This window comes from Rhinolophus sinicus, linkage group LG06 (assembly GCF_036562045.2).
Source record: "Rhinolophus sinicus isolate RSC01 linkage group LG06, ASM3656204v1, whole genome shotgun sequence".
In the NCBI taxonomy this organism is placed as follows: domain Eukaryota; kingdom Metazoa; phylum Chordata; class Mammalia; order Chiroptera; family Rhinolophidae; genus Rhinolophus; species Rhinolophus sinicus.
In genome coordinates, this window is record NC_133756.1 from 63,948,332 (window position 1) to 63,968,160 (window position 19,829).

The 19,829-nt window shown below is 43.3% G+C and overlaps 1 protein-coding gene across 5 annotated transcripts in view; it reads right to left on the minus strand.

The window, feature by feature from the left end:
- Positions 1 to 19,829, minus strand: part of JARID2 (jumonji and AT-rich interaction domain containing 2) — a 253,854-nt gene that overhangs the window by 102,777 nt on the left and 131,248 nt on the right. For 2 of the 5 annotated variants that reach the window (XM_019742971.2, XM_074335194.1), the window contains exon 3: positions 6,185 to 6,326. The exons of 1 other annotated variant lie outside the window; for it this stretch is intronic. In XM_019742971.2, the coding sequence (XP_019598530.2) occupies positions 6,185 to 6,326 (142 nt within the window). Of the gene's footprint in view, positions 1 to 6,184; positions 6,327 to 14,995; positions 15,181 to 19,829 lie in introns of those variants that run through there. 2 more of the 5 variants (XM_019742972.2, XM_074335196.1) reach the window with 2 other exon arrangements.

A 19,829-nucleotide genomic window follows, 5' to 3' on the forward strand; every position in this document is an offset into this window, starting at 1 on the left:
GCAGCAAGTTCCAAAAATATATTTAGTTTACTTAAATAAACCAGGTGAGGCAATACGTACTTCACCTCGAGTGAGTGACCCGGCTGTTTGTGTATTTTACCGCATATGGCCCTTGGTGAAAAACGTTGAAAAAAGCTTGGACAGCCCTGCTCTAGAGGAATGCGAGTTGCCGAGAAGGAGTTGAGAGCTTGAGGACGCCAAGGAACTGAACAGAATCTGTAGGGCAAAGGACTTGAGAGGGGAAAGTCACACGGAAAACTCCAGACTCTGTCGAGGGTCCTCCTCAAGTGCTTGCCAAGTACAAGTGAGCACACGTGTGTGAGCAAAGTACCCCAAGGGAAAGTACGGGAAGAAGGGATTAGAGGGAACAGTCCCCGATTCCCACACAGGACCAAGAACAGTGCCCTTTACCTACTGGCTAAAATGGTCACCATCATGACTCACAGGGCATCAAGTCAAGTACGCGTTTGCGTTTTACCTGAGTAGTGGGAAAAACCTGACCCTACACTAAGTACTGTCCTGGCCCTATCTAACAAAGCTAAAAAGCCAAGACCCAAAAGAATCAAACTGCTTCCTAGTAACTTAATCACATCCTAGAGTAATGCTCAAGAACAGGTAGAAAAATACAAATATATCCAGCACCCAACAAAGGAAAATTTACAATGCCTGACATCAAATAAGAAATTATTGGAGAAGGAAACTAGCACCCAAAAAGAGGCGATAGCCATGAGAAACATCAATCCAAACTGAACCATAAATGACACAGATGACAGAATTAGTAGACAAAGATATACATCTATTATAACCGTATTCCATTCGTTCAAAACAGTAGAGCAAACCTTAGCATAGTAGGAGAGACATTGCAGATAATAAAAAGATCAAAATCTAATTTATAGCGATAGAAACAACAATCTCTGACGTTAAAAAGTACATGTCTACAGATTTGGGGTAGAAACAACCTAAAATGAAACACAGGAAAAAAAGACCGAAACAAAATGAACAGAGCTCAGTGAGCTACGGGAACCACTTCAAGGAGACAAATTTATGTGCAACTGAAATCCCTAAAGGGGGAAAGAGGAACACACACAAAAACACTATTGCAGAAATACTGGCTCCAAACTTTCCCAAACTGATGAAATCCATAGAACCAAGAAGCTCAATGAACTCCAAACACAAGAAACAAAGAAAACTAGACCAAAGGACACCACTGCAAGGCAGGAAGAAAATCTTAAGAAGTAGACTGGGGAAAATGACATTTCTTGGCGAGTTTAGAATGACAAGAGACTTCTTGTCAGAAACAACGCAAACCAGGAGACAGTGGAGTGAAGCGTATCTTTAAACTACTATGGGAGAGGAAGGGACCCTAGAATTCTATACCAGCAAAAATATCTTTTAAAAAAATGACGGTGAATTTCTTAGAATTGCATGTGATTCTACAATTCTCATAAAATAAAAACATTTTCTTTAAATGAGGCTGAAAAAGACTTTTAAAGGCCCATTCAGACATACAAACGGTGAAAGAGTCACTCAACCCCAGCAGACCTGTATTAGATACAATACAGCCCTTCAGGTAAAAGCAGAAGGAAAATGGTCCCAGAAAGACACGTATAGAAAGGAAAGAACAGCACCAGAAACGGCAGCCATTTAGGGTCCTCTACCTTTACTTTATGCTCAATTCCACAATTATTTTCTGGGGTTATTAAAGGTGCCACATAGTATTCCACTCCTCAGTTTTGCCCCTGCCTTACTTCCTTAAGAATATGTCTTAGCCAAGGTAGCTCTAGAATTATAACAGTGCTAATCTCTACCTCGTAAAATACTCTGCAAGGTGGTAACAACAAAATAATCTGCAATAGCCTTGTGAGTAAAGGCCTTAAAATCCACATCAAAAGTTAAGAGAAATATCTCTAAGCTGTGTGCTGCTTTATTTAGCTTTGAATTTTGGCAATGATATCCTTTAACATGACACTATACCACCGATGCATTGTATTAAAGGGAAATGTAAAAATTATTTCAGATTTTCAGATTCTTAAGGATGTTCACATTAAATAACTCCAATCCCTCACAGTGCACCCTGACAAGCAAGAATCCTATGCTCATGGGCCTATCTTCCTTTCAAACTTGAGGGTATGAAAATAGTTTACATCAACAAACTCAGAACAGAAAGAATAAGGAAAACATGTACACTACTAATTCACCTGTGTGTGTGTGGTGGGCGGGATACCTGTCAAAAACCCAGGAGAATTCTCATCATCTTTAACATGTACTCATATCCAGAAGCCGAACTGCTCTAAGTCACGGCATCCTCACCCTAAAATAATTCTTCACAGTCAAAATCCAATCTGCTGGAACAGAACTATCTTCGAACTCCGTAAGTCTTACACTAGGCAAAGGTCTAACTAAAATAAAATATAGCAGCTCTTAAACAGAAAGAAAATAGTTATGCCCCTGCAGAGACACGGTCTGTACTTTTCACTAGTTCAGTAGACTCTCTTGGAGTTTGTTTTTCAAAGGGTGTCAGGGATCTTAGCGTTAAGCACTGGCAAATAGGGGCTTCCCCCAAGGTGAAGTTACACAACCACAAAGATCTTTCCTGTGACTCAATAACTTCAAAAGAGGGACACACGCCCACACTTTTCCATCTGCCCACAGATGGCTGTGGTGGAGGTGCCATGGAGGAAACACAATCGTAATTTGTATAAATCAAAACCCCTATAAAACATGTTTGAAAAAATCTCCAACAAGCGTGCATATTCACACGTAACAGTTCATGTGCCGCACAGACTGATGACAGCTAGTGATACGATCTGCCTAGCACCCAGTACCATAGACACCGGAGTGGTTGGTCTTCGTGAATGAACATGTGAAGCACACAAAACCACCCGGAGGGGTCCTAGACATTGAACAGGTGAGAAAACTGAGGCCCAGAGATGTCACAGATCCTGCCCAAGAGCACGTAACAGACAGGTAGGTTGTCGAGCCAGAGGGAGACCACATAGCTCCAGTCCACACTCTCAACTGCAGTGCCACATACAAGCCCCTGTGACAGGTCCTTAAGGACTAACACTATCTTTACATTTTTCCTACTTATTCCCTCCACCTGCCCCAAAATAAACTACGCACAATTAATACTGCTATACATTTGAGTGGTCAATACGAATGACCCCTTTTTGGACCATGCATTTTGGATCTTCCATTTACTTACACCTACAAAAATCTACCACATCACCGACGTCCTTGTACAACACTTTCCTTTCCATCAGCCAAAGAGATAAACCCTATTCCAGAGTTTATCACAGTCAGTCCATACCTGATTGACAAAAAATCTGTCCATTCTGGTTTTGGAAAATACTCAGAAACTCCTTGCAGCAAACACAAATTTTACAAGAACCCAGTGTAATGGGATTGGCAGTACGGGGCGGGTTGCTAGGCATGGCTGACTGAAGGCTGTGAATCTTCATAATGTTTCCAATCTGCACAGTGAAAACTACGTTAATGTGTAATTCTTTAAAAATATTTTAAACTCATCTACCACAATGATCAAAAGGAAAGGAAACCGAACACCTAGGAAACTCCCACCAGCGCCAACACCTTCAGATCGTCAATGGCTGTTCTGCCCTGTCCATCACACAGGCAAAGAGTTTCTAGAGAAAGAGAGTGGCTTTTTCCTTTGCAAAGAATGAATTCAGATGATGGCCTTTTAATGGCTAAAAAGATACCTTTCATTTTTGCCTCAATAAAGAAAAGTCCTACAGACTCTGGATTCTACTGCTTTCTATGTGCCAAAAAGATCCCCAACTTCATTTAAAACCAATGGCATCAAGTACTTACATCAAACCACAGCTTAGGGGGTTTCCTGCAGAAAAATAACACTTTGTAAACACATGGGATACTCTGACTAAAGACTTAAAAAAACACGTCACAAGCATCATGAGAAAATGGAATTGCTTCAATTTGCAGGTTGGAAACTCATTGCCAGGTTGAACTAAGGCTGGCATAGTCTACACCTCAGACTTTAATTTTTCTAAAGGAAATCAAACACATAAATTCCTTTCCCCCCCCAAGACAAAAGACATACTAACTGGTAACCCTAAAAACATGTGCTTAGAAAGAGTAATTAACTGTACAAGAATAGCTAGCAATTTGTATCATTCCCAAAACACACAGAATGCTGTTTCAAAGCAAATATACTAATTACACTACCCGTTTGTAAACTACACAGCCCTCCGCCTATAATCCAGGCCAAGAAAGACCAGCCCAAAACCTAACTGAACCAGTCGACCCTTAATCTACATTATGTCCCTGATAGATTTCACTAGACAGAGCATGATCGTAACGAAAGAATGCCGCCATGAGTCTTTGATTCAGTAAGACAAAATGCTTGGCATACTATTTATTAGAGCAGATTAGCAATGGTGAAATTTTCCTTATGTTCATGCTGAACAAAGTTTCTCTCTTCCACTGTCTGGGGGAACTAAAGTTCAATGAGCGCTTTGCACACAGCTGTCACACAACACCGGTACAGCATGCAAAGAGGAGGCCGGCAGCACTGTCACAGGAGAAGGGCAGTAGGAGCCAGGGCCAGAGGGCCATCCTCCAAGAAAATGAAGCCTACAGATCTCCGTCACCATACTCCCATGCTGGCTGGATCGTACCAGAGGTGAGGGTGACAGACAGCTACCAAGCACAGCTAAAGGACCACGTGCTGTCACACACAGAATTCTGCTCCCCCAACAGAGATGAAAGATGATGCCAGATGCGTGACTGAGCACCCACCCATGTTTGGAAGCACGGATAGTATTATTACACATTTCAATATATGTACTGATATGTTGTTTTTTTTTTAACACATCTTGAACTCCCCTGATGCAGTCCTCAAACTGGGGCAGAGCGAATATTTGTTACCGAGTCTCTGAAACATAATAGGCTTGTCACTGAGACACTGACCCAAGTGTCTTTGGAAAGAATAGCAGACAAAGCCCAGTACACTGGCAGAGACACTTCGTACATATTGCTAAGTGTGCTAACCACCAATCTAATGACATCCACGACAGTGCTGAGGATTCAGAGGAAATGGGGATGGAAGTTAATACAGACCGTGTCACGGAGCTTTTTAAACAAAGACACTGCGTGATGGAAGAAAATAAATTAAGACTTTGAGCGATGCATCTCAAATTTCAGATCCAAAGCACAGCTCTACGGAAGAGTTCAAACATCTACATGTGGCTGACCTTGTCCTGTCCTCTTAATTGTCCACCATCCTCAGTTCTTCATTAGATATGCACATCTAGATAGTTTCTGAAAAGTACCCATAATTCTGCAGAAAGAGTAAACAAAGAAGACCAGACCGGGGGATTTTTTCCTTTCTCCAACCTCTCACACTAACAGATTCTAAGAAAATGCCATTAATCTAATCATCCAAGAAAACATCGAGTATGACAATGGAAAAGGAACAAAATGAAATAGAAATTCTACGGGGGAGGGGAGGGAAATAACACACGAGATATGAAACAAGGCAGATAACTAGCAAAGGGTTCTTGAAACACCTGATTTAAAAAGCATAATTATATAATGTCATCACCACTGTTTGACCATGAAACCACAAACTCTTAGCAAACTACCATAGTCAACTTCCTCATCAAACTAACTGAAGTTTATTTAGGAAAGTCATTAAAAAGAAAACCTGCTGGCAAATTTAAAGTTTTAAGAACCAATTCCACAACTACTAACCTAGTTAAATACCAAGTGGATTTTGCTTTCCTGGTGAGGGGGAAATTTTTTTCAGAAACACCACATTTAATTCTTCAAATTTGTGGAAACATTTCTCTTCAAGAATGGCAAAATACTACCTAATATACTCGAGAAATACTACCGAGGAAAATCAATTAAATAAAGTGAGCAGTGAAGACAGGAATTCCAAGCTGGCGACTCTTCGGCCAATGTTCACGGCAGGAACGTGCTTTGTTTGGCTCATGCCATTTTTGCGTATTTATTTTTAGTTGTAGTTAGTGGACAGTGTGTAGAAACCAGAACATCTCACGTACAAATCCAGAATTCTGGCTTCCCTATGAAAACTCCAGAGACTGGTTAAATGGGCTCAAGTTCATTTCCATGTGGCAAAAGCTGGCACCTAGTTTGCAGTCCCTGGTTCAGGGCACCAATACTGTCGGCCTTGGGTACTAACCTTTTCCTCGACGGCCCTTCTTCAAAATCTGAAGAACTAACATCGTTGCTAGTAGAAGACACTTGGGATGCATCATCCTTCTCATTCTCTGCCTGTTCTGATGCTGGTCCTAATCCCTTAGACTGGCCATTACCAAGGAGCCCTACAGGTGAGAAAAGGGGACAAACACTTAAATACATGACATCAGGAAGCAGCACTTTACCACAATTAACCCTACACAACAGCTCGGCCCGTGAAGATAGACAAGATTTTGGATAGAAAGGAATGTAAAGGCACATATCCCTTTTGAATGGGGGAAAAGGTCACACCTCATCTGCTTTGGACCTTCGACAAGAGTGAAATGCCTACCTAACAAGGAAACAATTTCAACAGCGAGCAATTCAAGCAGAAAATTGTCATCATAATAATACACTGGTTCTTTTTGGAAGCACATAAACACCTTTCAGGGCTGGGGAGTGGAAAAGGAAGCAAGGCGTCTCAAGTATTACCAATTCAAACTAGTTATCCTTTAAGGCTAAATATTTACTCTAGAAATAATAAAATCCTTTTGGAATTGCCTTCAGGAACGAGGATCTGCCACACAAGAAAAGGCATCATTACTTTATAGCCATATCCTAGTTGTTAACTAGAAATCCTACTACCCAACTTTCTCTCCATAGCAATCCATTATATATTAGACAGTCACCATATTTGCCTTTGGTTGTCTCAAAGGATCAGGACCACGCCCAGCCAAAGAGGGAATCTTGGGGCCCGAGGATGCGTAACCGCATTGGAGAAATGCCCTAGGGAAGGACCATGCCAGGTGACATGGAAGTATTTTAACAAGCACTAAGGTCACACTCATGGGTAACCGCTGAATAAAAGCCTGGTCCATATTCTAGCTCTCAGATGTCCTTGCATCTAGGGTTCTGGCTACAACTTAGGTGCCACCCATGGGGAAGCTGGTACCAACCCAAGTGTCCACAGCGACTGGTCCTCAATTTCACCATCTAGTCTCCAGCCTCGTGGCCATCAGCAGGAATGCCAGCACAGTATCTGCATTTTCACAGCCAAAGTGTTTGGCTTTTAAGTGAAGCCAAAAGTGCACGGTAATCCCTTGATTTTTGTTTTTCCAACCCTTCCACCAATTTTGTAAGCACTGATATTCCCTGTATTAAATCCCTTTTTGGTTGAAACACTTAACTGGTTCCTATCGATTGTACTGAACACTATATAGGATACAGTATTCTATATATATGGTAAATTTTTCTGAAAGAACAGTACACAGCAACAAAACCCTGGCACATGGCCTGTTTATGCATGCATTTCCCGTTATCTATTTTTACATCATTTCAGAGTCATGTGTAATAACTTAAGGTTGGAAATCTGATACAGTGCAGTAAATACAATCCCGTGGCTGTCACTGAGACGTGGCTTTGGGAGTCATGACTACAATATGGAAATGAAAATATATACAACTTCCCAAAAAACAGAAAATGTGAAGAGTGTGCACTGTAAGGCAAACAGGAGACGTAACTGTATGGAAATCTACGAGTCTACGGGTAGAACTACCGCCAGCATTCCCAAGATTAGAGCTGTGCTGCTGTGCTATCCACGACAGTGGCCACTAGTCACGTGTAGCTATGCAGCATTTCAAATACGGCTAGTATGGCTAAGGAAAGAATTTTTTATTTTTTTTTAACTTTAATTAATTTAAAACAGAATGTAACTAGTATTACATTAATGATTTTATATTGATTAATTCTTGAAATATTTTGGATGTATTATTAGGTTAAGTCGAATATATGACAATTAATCTTACCTGCTTTTTTTAAAGATCTTTTTTAAGGCAGCTCTAGAAAACACTACATGTGGGTTGAGTTGAAATTATGTATCAACACTAAGTTAGAGCACTTTCGTAATGTCACACTGAAAGGGGGGACGGGGACGAGGGGGTTGCCAGACCACCCCAACAGTAGGAAGATACAGATAATACTTAACGGAGATTAGGAAACTGGCCCAGGGACATAATATGTCACAGCTGTAAACAGAGGAAAAGATGGATGTATTATCACACTTGAAGAGGGTGGAAAATTCAAAATAAAAATATGATTACAGAACTATATGTAAAATTAATAAGAAAAAAGCTGATATGTATCTTATATATAAGTGTACTCTTGGTTGGGTTCACATTTTTCCACAGTACATAAAGGAGAATAAAGCCAGAAAGGAGGGAGGGAATATGAACTCATCCACTCATTTTTCTTAACACCTACCCTATGCCAGGGCACTTGGGATACAAGCATATCAAACAAAATCTGAATTCCAGTGAAAGGAGACAGATCAACAAACATACAATGGAATATCATTTAGTAGTAGGTGCAAAGAAGAAACTGAGCTTTTAAGGGCAAGAAAACGTGCTAGGGGCAGGCAGTGACTAAGAATCAGTTGGAGCCAGCCAGCAAGCTTGCGATACCAACACAAGAACAGCAAAGTTCTAATTTGCCATATGCCTCAACACAAAATACAAAAACCGGTGGTGATGGTGTTGAAGGAGGAGGAGGAAGAGGAGGTGGTTGTTTTGAAAGTGTATTTGAATCAAAGAGGAAATAAGGAAGGACTAGACGCTGCCAGGTGAAGGTGGGGAAGAAACCCTGCCGTCCCCTTTGGTACATAACAACATCTTAAGTACCTACTTGGTGAGTAAGCAGCCAGTGAGTGAGTGAGTGGGTGATTTAGCAGAGAAAATTATGTATCAACACTAAGTTAGATGTTTAATGATAGCTATACTCTCGTCCTTCTAACAAGAATAACCTCAGTGGATGGCAAACACTAATGATTCTCAAACTTGAGCGTGAATCATGAGCACCGGGAGGGCTTGTTCAAACACAGTCCCCGGGGCCTCAACCCCAATGTGTCCTATTCTAATCGCCAGATGATGCTGATGCGGCCCCAGCTGGTCCGGGACCACATTCTCAGAACCACTACTGTAGGAAGAGCAAGGTTCAAACCACTAAGAGACCTAGTTGCCCTAAGACACTATAAAGCTCTGGGTAAATGTGAATGAGATCCCCGGAAACCAGCTATGATTTCACCAACGATCACAACACAATTCACAGTAACGCACCCAGCCCCCAAGTCCTGTGGGGGCATTCTTCTACCTTTCATCAATAAGTTTGTGAAGCGGAGAAGGCTGCGTGTGAAACATCACAAAGTTGTAACAGTCAGCTAATGACAAATACAGACTTTAAAAAAGTTAACATGCTGGGGGCAAGTGTTCATATGTGACAGGCATCAATGTGAAAAAGTATGTTTCTTCCCTCCAAAAAAAAAAAAAAAAAAAATCAACTGTCCAAGCACAAAGACAGGGAAGCTGGATTATGAAATTTTAGATGAAAAACAGGGAATTTTAATGGACTGTATTGTATGTGAGCTCACTGCAAGGCAAAACAAATGAGGTATGGCTGAGTTAGCTTTTAGGTTGGTGCAGAAGTGATTGCAGTTCTTGCAATTATTTTTAACCTTTTAAACCACAATTACTTTTGCACCAACCTAATACATTGAAAAGAATAAAAGTAGAGGGTCCATAGTCCAAAGCCTTCCCCAGACTCATCTCTTCAACAAGCTCCAAAATTTCCCCCGTTCCAAAGACGAACAATGACTGATTTCCTCAACTAGAAGAGAGGTGGCTGGCTGACGACTGACTTTCCTTCCAGATTAGGAAAATGAGGCCCGCATACGGGGAACTGAATGCCTGTGATGCAAATGAAAGGACTTCAGCTTTTCATTGCCTTCCTAAGGAGCGAGACTGACTTGCTCTGCATATGATGGACTTTTTCACTTTGAGTCCTTCATCCTGTATATATCAGCACAAAGAAAATTTGCATTTATTTTTAGTTAGACAGTCTACACGGTTGGATAAATCTGGGCTTTTTCTTTTCTGCGCACCTCCACACACACCCCCTTTCCACAGCTCCAGTCTACTGGCTACCCCCTTCGTTCTGAATGTTTTCATCCAAATTGTGCCGCCTGCCCAATCCAGAAGAGCCAGGTCAGCAAGATGAATGATGCCACCGGGCAGAACAGCCATTATTATAACATTAGATGAGCTAATGGGAGCTGCCTTTTCCTTCCCCTAACAAAGCCCTGCCACCAATTTTTAAATTATTATTTTTACTCTATGAGAAATAATGAAATGGCATCCCCTCCTTCAAACACAAACTGATTTTATTTTCCCAAACCCCTCCCCCAGCCTACACAAACCTTTGCTGGGGAGAGGAGGTTAAACAGAGGAAATTGCACGGCCCAAAGATTCAGTCTACCCACATTACCATTTGTTCTCCTCTATTAATATTCAGCAGGCTGAACTTAAATTAAACCATGTCTATTGTCTTTCACAAAAGCAATAAATATGAGCTGAAAATTCCAAATCACCGCGGTAAAGGCAGCCTGGGGACTGCCTGAAACCTCAGCTAGTCACCATTAGCTGACAGGAGCTGCATACATGTCACAGGCCTGAGACCACTCAGCCACCACAATGGCAGTGCCCGTTCTCCCAGCTGAGAACCCCAAAGAAATCAAATACAACAGAACCCCCCAATCAAATTCAGGAGCTTTTTATCCCATCTCCCAAATTAGCAAGAAATGCAAAGGCTTTCAAGGCTACTGCCACCCAAACCAGCCTTTTTCTAAGCCTGGAACAGCAGCAGCAGCAGCAGCAAAGGGAAATAAGGATTCCCGTTGTTGGAGGTTGGGGAGCGAGACCTTCTCCTTCCTGCCTTAACGCAAAGGGGGCTGGGAAAATTGAAACATAAATGAGGCCGAAAGATTCCTTTAGCTGAAGGAACTTCAAATGAGCAACTGCTGAGAGCTACAGATTTCAGACATAAACGTATATAGGGAAGGTAATTCTTCACTAGTATCTGAATAAAAAGACTAGAATGTACGATCCTTCTAGTTTGATGTTTTAGACCCAGGGAAGTTGCACCAGTCCTCCCGTTAGCCAGCTACACATACATGACAGCATATGAAACCAAAGGAAAAGCTAATGCCTCTATTTCACAAAAGCAATGCTTAAAGAAGGGTTAAAGAGAAAGGAAAAACAAGGAGACCTTGAAGCTGTTCCGGAGCTTCCAAAACATCTGGAGCACCCCCCACGTATTAGCATATTAGGGAGAGTCAGTGTATTTGGCTTTGTTGTAGAAGAGAAGCACAAAAGGTAATTCTGTATTACAGAGCCAATGCCCGGCTGTCACCCTGTCACTGTGACACAAGGTATCACATTACATATTAAACAGTCAAGCATCCAAAGAGAGCTTTCATTTCAGCAGCTGTGTGTGTGTGTGTGTGTGTGTGAGCGAGGGGGGAGGAGAGAGAGAGAGAGAGTTTTAGATGGGGGTGGGGGTGGCTGCAGCACTTTGAGTTGAGAAAAAATGTATGAAAGCAGCCCCCTTCGTTGAGGTATTCCTCTCTGAAGCATTCAGGATGTATAGTTTGCTGCCATGACTAGTGAAAAAGAAAGCCTATTTTCACTCAAATTTTGAAAGAAAGAGTGTTTGCTTCTGCGTAGGGAGGCCAGGGAAAAGCTGGCTCGGGCCAGCTTCACAGGTTCAACAAGAATATGGAGGTTAAAGCCAACTGTACAAACTCGGGTCAGCAGCTAAGCGTTTGGATCTGTCCTAGGGCTCCAGGGAAGGGGCTGAGCGGGGCAGGCAGCGGTGAAGCCAAGCCTGGCACACTGACACCCTCTCCACATCAAAACGCTGAGAGTCGCTTGAGAACAAATGACAATCGTAAGGCATGATGTCATTGCCACACTCATGGTCAATGAAGCGCAAATGAAAGTGGTTTAATACCTCAGCTTACGGAAAGTAATTACCCCTTTCCCTCAGGAGAATGGACCCCGGGCAGACCAGGGCTCCCCTTTGTTTACTCTCTAATCAACTATGGAGATTTCCCATTCCAGACAAGGACACACAGTCCAAAAACAGCCAGGGGTCAAAAGTGTCCCAAGATACAGAGGCAACATGGGTTTTTGTTAGTTTAATACCCAAAAAGTAAACAGATAGCTAGACAGACAGACAGACAGGATGGACCCCACAGGAGCCCTTCACGGCCACCACGTCTTCTTTCCCCACAAAACCTTCTTGGGCAATCTAAACCTCCTTTGCGTGTTCAATTTTTTGAGAAAAGGTGTTAAGACAAAAACCTGACAGTAATAATTAATAACATGGAAAAGTTGGGGCACTGGGTGCAAGAAAAACGTCTGACGCTATCCTTTTCCCCCTATTTCAGAATCAAGCAAATGCCTAAATGTGAGAGTCAAGCATGAAAAGGGAAAGAACCCTTGAGCTCAGAGGCATTTCCTCACCTTGAGGCACAAAGGAACAAGCCCAGCAGGCATGTCACATTTGCACACAAGAAGGGTGACCAGGAAACCTGGCCGTGTTTGAGCTGTTTAAACCACAAACCAGTGAAGACCACCAAAAGACAAAAGAACTCTCCTTCGCAGGACCTGACCGGGAATCATACGAGGAAAGAAACTATTCCTCTCTGGAGAGGCTCCAGACCACCAAAAAGCCACAGCTGAACTTCACTCGATACAAAAATCAGTCCGTGGTAAGGATCCACGGTCTGCAGGAAAGATTTCTGGGATGGCCCAGAAGCTAGTGAAACTCTGATCATCGCAAAAGTGAACAAACAGGACTGTACATTATGGCACAGCTCCCTTACTTCTCTTGGGGAAGGGTTCCTCCTCCTACACTCTCCCCCTTTTCACTCATTCTTCATCCTTAGAGTGGTTGGGGTAACAACCAGGACAGGTATAACATCGAGAGTATAATAACTACTGAAACATAAACATCCGCACGCACTGCTCTACAATGTAAGTTGTACCTTCGCATCCAGTGATCACCACTCTTCTGTTCCAGACCATAACGTCCCTGCGTCCATACCCCACATCCCAATTCCCCATTAATCTTACACTGGCAAACAGTCAAACGCACGCCTACCAGGCAACCCAGTGATAACTGCCCATCACAAGCAGGCATCCTTGGAGGCCCCCGAGCCATGCAACTCAAGCTTCTATCAGCTAAGTAAGCGGGGTCCACCGTACAGGTGGCCTAGTACTGAACACCCCAGAGGTCTACGACTGCCTTCCACATTCGGAAGAAAAGTGATTACAGACGTTGTTGGGCTTAGGCTGGCAGGAAATGAGCTGCAGAACAATGGCACCACTGCAGAGCATGGGAACTAAGAGTCATACATGCAAGAGGTAAACACGGGGCCATTTTCAAGAAATTCTTTTAGGTAGATAAATGAGGCCAACATGCTCCACGTTGTACGTTCAGAGAACCTGACATGCCAAAATCCAATTTTACAAGTCCTGGAATTTAGCACTTCTCTAAGGGAGAGTTCCACAAACACAGCATGTTCTCAGATAGCCAGTGCTAGCTAAGTAATTACAGTGTGAGTGTGAATGTGTGTGTGTCTTTAAAGCTTCATTACATTATTTACCCCACAAATGTAAGTTATTCAAAGAACGAGGCTCTCAAATATTATCGGCTCTCAAATATTATCAAGTCTCTACCAAGTTAAGCAGAGCCGGCTTTAGCTCAAATCAACAAACCCCATCAGGTTACTAGTCTATGTAGCATACTAGTCTGTGATGATAAATGGGCACGACTCAAAATACTTTGTGTTCTGACTGACATCCTAATTCATGGATAAGTCGATTGCCACGCCCTTATCCCAAAACCTCTCTGGCTGCCTCTATTCCCTAAGATAATAAACACGGACCCCACAGAAGTTCTAAATGATGTCTTGTCTGTAGCATGTCTGGGAGGAGCAGACGTTTCCCCCTGCCCTCATTACCTCACTCACATACACACCAATCAACTGCACACCCACTTTTCAGATGAACAGAATAAGAAAGGATTAAGTAGGCTATTCAAAGTCAGAAGGAAAAAAAGAAATCTGCTGACAGCAACCAAGTTCCGAGAGGCCTTCTGCCTCCCAAAGCAACCTTCTTTCCCATTCTGAGATCGAATGGAAGCAGAACAGAAAGCATAACTCCAAGAATGGGGCCACAGAATCTGCAAAGACTGGAGGCACCTAAACCTAACATTAATGGCTCCTAAAATGCATTCGTGTTTCTATCTAGTAATGCAAACATGGATTAATACACGAAATACGGGATCAAAATCGAGAACTCCGAAGTTTAAAGCTTTAAGGTCCAACCTATAATCACTTAGTATTTATTTACATGCCTCAGTTTCCTCCGTCTTTCAAGGAAAGGAGACGAGGTAGAGACAAGTATGAAGGGAAATGAAACCATCATGCTGTTTATAAAGGAAACCAAAGCTCTGGTGAGGATGAACTAATTAACTTTAATCAAACATCTATTTTTAAATTCTGGGAAATGATCACATACATTGGCAATAAAGGGACCAGCCATAGCTGGATGGCATTCAGTTCCCAGAGATAAATGTCTAAATTCATACAAGCCTGGCTAAAACTGCAGATTTGGCCAAAATGGTCAACAGAGCTGAATGTTTCAAGAGCGACATTAATTCTCTCTTGTAAATTTCCACAGTGCCTTTGCAGGAGCCACCGTTGCCCCTAGGGAAGATATCAAAGCTAAAAGAATATTAATATTAAGCAAATCGTAACACTTTTTACATACTCATCTATATAGCACCTTGCCATCCATAATGGATTTAATCAGGACCCCAGCAGGGAAACCCACAAAAGGCCTATTTCTCCAACAAAAGCCATACCAGCCTGAAACAAATCTAGAGCGATTTGGTTTTTATTTTATTTATAGGAACAGACCTTCTATCCCAGGTTCCTCAAGATAAGCCACCAAAAACTGCACCTGACAGACCCGTGGAGCAGCCATCCTCAGAGCCGGATCATTGCAGAGAGACAGAGAGGAAGGAGGACAGAGGGAGGGAGGGAGGAAGGCAGAGCTCGGAGAGGCAGGCTCCAGAGCACTTGTCAACAATCCTCCCCTGCACGTAATAAGCAGGCGGCAGCGGCAGCGCAGATTCCGGCACTGCAGATTCCGCGAGGCAAGAGGCCGGCCCAACAGCACCAGGGCCGAGGGGGAGGGGAGGCGCCAGGGAGAGAAGGTTATTTATGTGGATGGGAGGGAATCTAGCACCCAAGAGGAGGGGTCTGGGGCTTCCCACCACCCCCCAACCCCCATGAATTCAAATGAGAAAAAGGAAAAGAGCGACTAGCTTTTCATCCTGCAATTTCCCCCAACTGCAATGCAGACAAATCCTTATTTTAGGATTTCTGACACGGGGGTGGAGGGATGCGTCTGCCGGGGGCAGTCCACACTCCTGTATGCCCAGGCTGTCAGACTGCCGCCCCCCACTCCACGCACACACTCCACCCTCACGGATAGCGGGGTCCATGGCACATTTTCAATGGCATCCCTTTTTCGTATCATAATCTGTGTCATTCAGCACTTGCCTTTTATTTATTTTTATTTGTTTTTTTGGCAGGAAAACCTGGGCAGCTCTCCAGACAGACTGCAGAAATCTCTCTCCATAGGCTCCTCCCCCAGCCCACCCCCCACCCCACCCTCGCCATTCCAGCCACCAGGGTGCTTATGTGACCACCACATGGGCCACCGCTGCCCTCCCCACGCCAACACATGGATGCCCCTCCCCCACGCACATAAATGGATCTAATCTAATAAAATAGAAGCTGTTTTCCCTCATTGTTTCTTGAGGATCTTTCACAAAACAAGCTCTGTGGCCTGGCAGCTCCAAGAAGGGTGAAAAAGACAGGAATCCAACAGGGCTGGCCAGCTCCCTGGCCTCAGATAACTGGAGCTTGCTTGCATCTATTTCGTAAGCTTTTTGATTTTTAAAGTCAATTCTTTTGAAGCTTTTCAACTTCAGCTGGCAATTATAGTGTTCAAAACACATACTCCGAACACCATCCTACACTCTACTTTATGCCTTTCCAACGGGAGGTGGGGGATGGTGCATCACCCTCAGAGAACCCACATGGGTTCTTTGTTTTCCTCACAGGTTCATCCAAGGGAACTGGGAAAAGAAGTCCCTTTACTATTACTTTTAGTTTCTTGTTGTGTCACCAATGAACGAGCCCCGTCTGGGCTTTACACAGGTTATTCAGACTGACCCCACAAAAACCCTGAAGGCAGATGTCAGATTTCTTCAAGGCATCTAGCCACCAGTTACCCAGGGGATGGTGAGTCTTCCTGCCATTTGGCCATCTCCAGTTTCCTGAATCACCAGGGCACAGAGCTAAGTGCCTCACCTCTATACAAGAGAATACCAGGAGGGAGGTGAAGGTCTTCCCTAATCCCTACTTGATACCCACTACTTTAAAATCAGAATTGCAGATCGAGCCTTAGAGACAATGTAGTACAATCCCCCACTTTACAGATGAGTAAACCGAGGCGTGTGCAGGTGTGGTTCTTAAACTCACAGAGCCAGTTCCTTACAAGATCTCAACAAACAGAAGGCCAGCCAAGAGTCCGGTGGTGTTTGGGGACAGAGACAAGCACACACTGCAGCAACCTCAGGACACAACTCCTGTGGAGCCTTCGGCTGTCAAATCCCTCTCCAGCCCTTCTACACCGACGCAAGCCCAGCGAGCAGACCCTCGTTTCCTTTCTCCAGTGGAGTATATTCCTATCATGTTGAACAACTGTTTGGCATGTGTCCCACTGCAGCATAAGTCATACACAGTCAATTAAAGGGCATTTAAGGGATGACTGTTTGGCTTTTTTCCTCTTCTTTCTGCTGGGACTTGTCTTTTGGCGCCTTCGATAATCAAAAGCATCCAAAACAGAGAACTGGAAAGGAGCTGTGAGGCAGGTATTTGGGGGTATGGTAATTCTGAGGAAAGGTAAGAAAGCAGAAACCACAAGACATAAACAACAGGCCAGACATGAAGCCCGAGGGTTATCTATGGCTACTTATCCCCAGCTCCAGCCAATCCAACAGGAGTGTGTGTCCACAGGCCCGGGGTTTACGGCCATCAGCAGTAAGTGGTATCCGCTCTTTTCCTATCTCTCCTCTCCCTGACTTCACTGCTGCTTCCTCTTCCCGGTCACTACAAAAGTCACAAGGTATTTCCATTTAAAAAGGCTAAGACCTAACAGGATGGTGGACCCAGGCTGCTTTTACTTCCAAAACCATCATCAGCATCTGATCGTGCTCTCAGTATTTCGTAAGACACATACTCAGGTAGCCCAGCACGTCCAACTCTGGCTTCTGCTCTGCTGTGGGGTTGGGAAGGAGAGCTGGAAAAACGCTTGCCCATTAACGGCAGGAGGTTTTGGACTGTTTAGATAAAACGCTGGCTTACCAAGGAGGAAATGTATCAGCAGTACCAGACAAACAGCACCCTCTGGGAGACACAATAAAATTGAGAACTAGGTTCATTTTTAAGAATAGCAACACAGGGGGGCCGGTTGGCTCAGTGGTTGGAGCGTGGCACTCATAATACCACGGTTGCCGGTTTGATTCCCACATGGGCCAGTGAGCTGCGCCCTCCACAATTAGATTGAAAACAATGACTTGACTTGGAGCTGATGAGTCCTGGAAAAACACACTGTTCCCCAATTTAAAAAAAAAAAAAGAATAGCAACACAATCCTCACTATTTAAATTCTGAAAACAGGGGAAGGTACAAAGGGTGAGATTGGCAGGGACTGTTCTTGTTCCAAGTTAATATGATTGACAGCACCACTAGCTAAGTTTCAGCGGTCGAAGATGAGAGCAAGTCCCAATTTTCAAATGAAGACTTCCTAAATATTATCAACATCAATCTCCCCCATTTTACTTACTTTTTAATAATATGAAGAGTATCTGCAAATCCAGTCACACGCAATTACTAAAACATTACTTATGTGCTTCCCCTCACCCCATTTCATTATTTTTTTAAGTTACAGCACAAATATGTATGCCTAAATAGTGTATGCGTATTATCTCTGTGCTTAACTATGAACTTCATAAAAAGGTTATCACACTGTTTATTAGTCTTAGGGGACTTACTTTTTCCCCAACTCAACGTTAGGTTATTAAGATCATCCATGATTTTGCTTATACTTTGTCCATTCATTCCACTCTTATTTATCAGACTCCATTGCATGACTGTTCCACAATTTATTTTGATTCTCTTGTTCAAGGGCATCTAAAGTGTTGCCCGTCTGTTGCTATCACGAGCCATGCTGCAGACACGCTTCTGCTTGTTCCCTGGGAGGCATGCACTACAGTCTCTCTGGCATATGTACCTAGGAGCGGAATTATTGGAAATTCTTGCATATGCAAATACTCAAATTTACAACCTAATGGAAAACTGGTTTCCAAAGCAAGCTTCAATTTTTGCCTGTGCATCAGCAATGTAATCACTGTAATTTCTAAACATTTAAATGTAAAGACCTCCTATTACTCAAGACTCCAGGTAACAAGGCACCCCAATCGCTACCTCAGAAGAGAACAGAATTTCAGAAAGGATCTCCTATCCTAAGAAAGGCTGTGCCGCCAGCCAGGTACATGGCTGCCATCCCACCTAATTATCACCTGAACACCAGGACATCTGAGGACACATTTTGCTGCTGAGAGCTTCAGAATCAATGACCTACCTATGTGCACAGACATTTACTACGTCCAAGTTGGGCCCACTCCAGCAGCCCACCAGCTGCCCTCAGCATTTAAAAAATATATGACTGGAGCAAACCCCAGTCTAGGACTTGGATAAAATGTGAGAGAGCAATTCATTTGCACGTCTTAATCCAATTTGGATATCTAATAGTACCCTGTGTTGATTAATTAAAGAACCTGCTGCCTCGGAAGCATTTAGACCTTATTTAATTCATGTATCAAATCAAGGAAGTCAGTGCAGAGTGGGAGCTAGGAGCCATGTCACAAAGGAAAGACAGGTCTGAAAGGGATGGACCAAGTCACCAGCTACTCCTTCCTTATCCCCCGTGATCTGCCTCCCAAAGCTCTCCCATTTTCTGCTACCTACAGAAGGTAATTCGTACGAAGGTGGCACCTTGGTGTCTGAAGTTATAGGCAACTCAAAACAATTTCTCCAAAAATGATTATACAGGAGGTAGAGAGGAGTGGGTTGACCTGTGTGAGAGAAGGTGGTGGAGTCTGAGAATTTCGTATAGGAAATAGAGGGCTTACTGATCACGCTGCATCAGTTGTGTTTTCATAACGCAGTGTCTGTTATTGGGGCTGAATTTCCTGGTATTGATCATATCACCGAGGCTGTGATAAGAAACCAATGCAGAGGAGTGATCCACTCTGCTTAATATTTGACTTTCAAAAATATTATTGAAGTGTGGGGCACTTTGCAGCAGCCGTGATAATAATAACAACAAACATTACCTGTTAGAATAGTTAAATACAAGTTAATACACTGGCAATATACCGAGCAGAATTAGGTACACACCGAGTCTGGCTTGGACTCTTTCCAAGAGGGCTTGGTAATTCCTACAGCACCAGTAGTGCTCAACTAACTGTGTCATTCACGTGGCTGGCCCTGCAGCCCACTTGACTTCAAGACCACACTGTACAATTACAAAATAATACCAATAATTATTAAGAACACAGCAGGGAAACCTGGGCTGCATGACTGTGCATTAACTAGTGAAACAAACTTGGATGCTA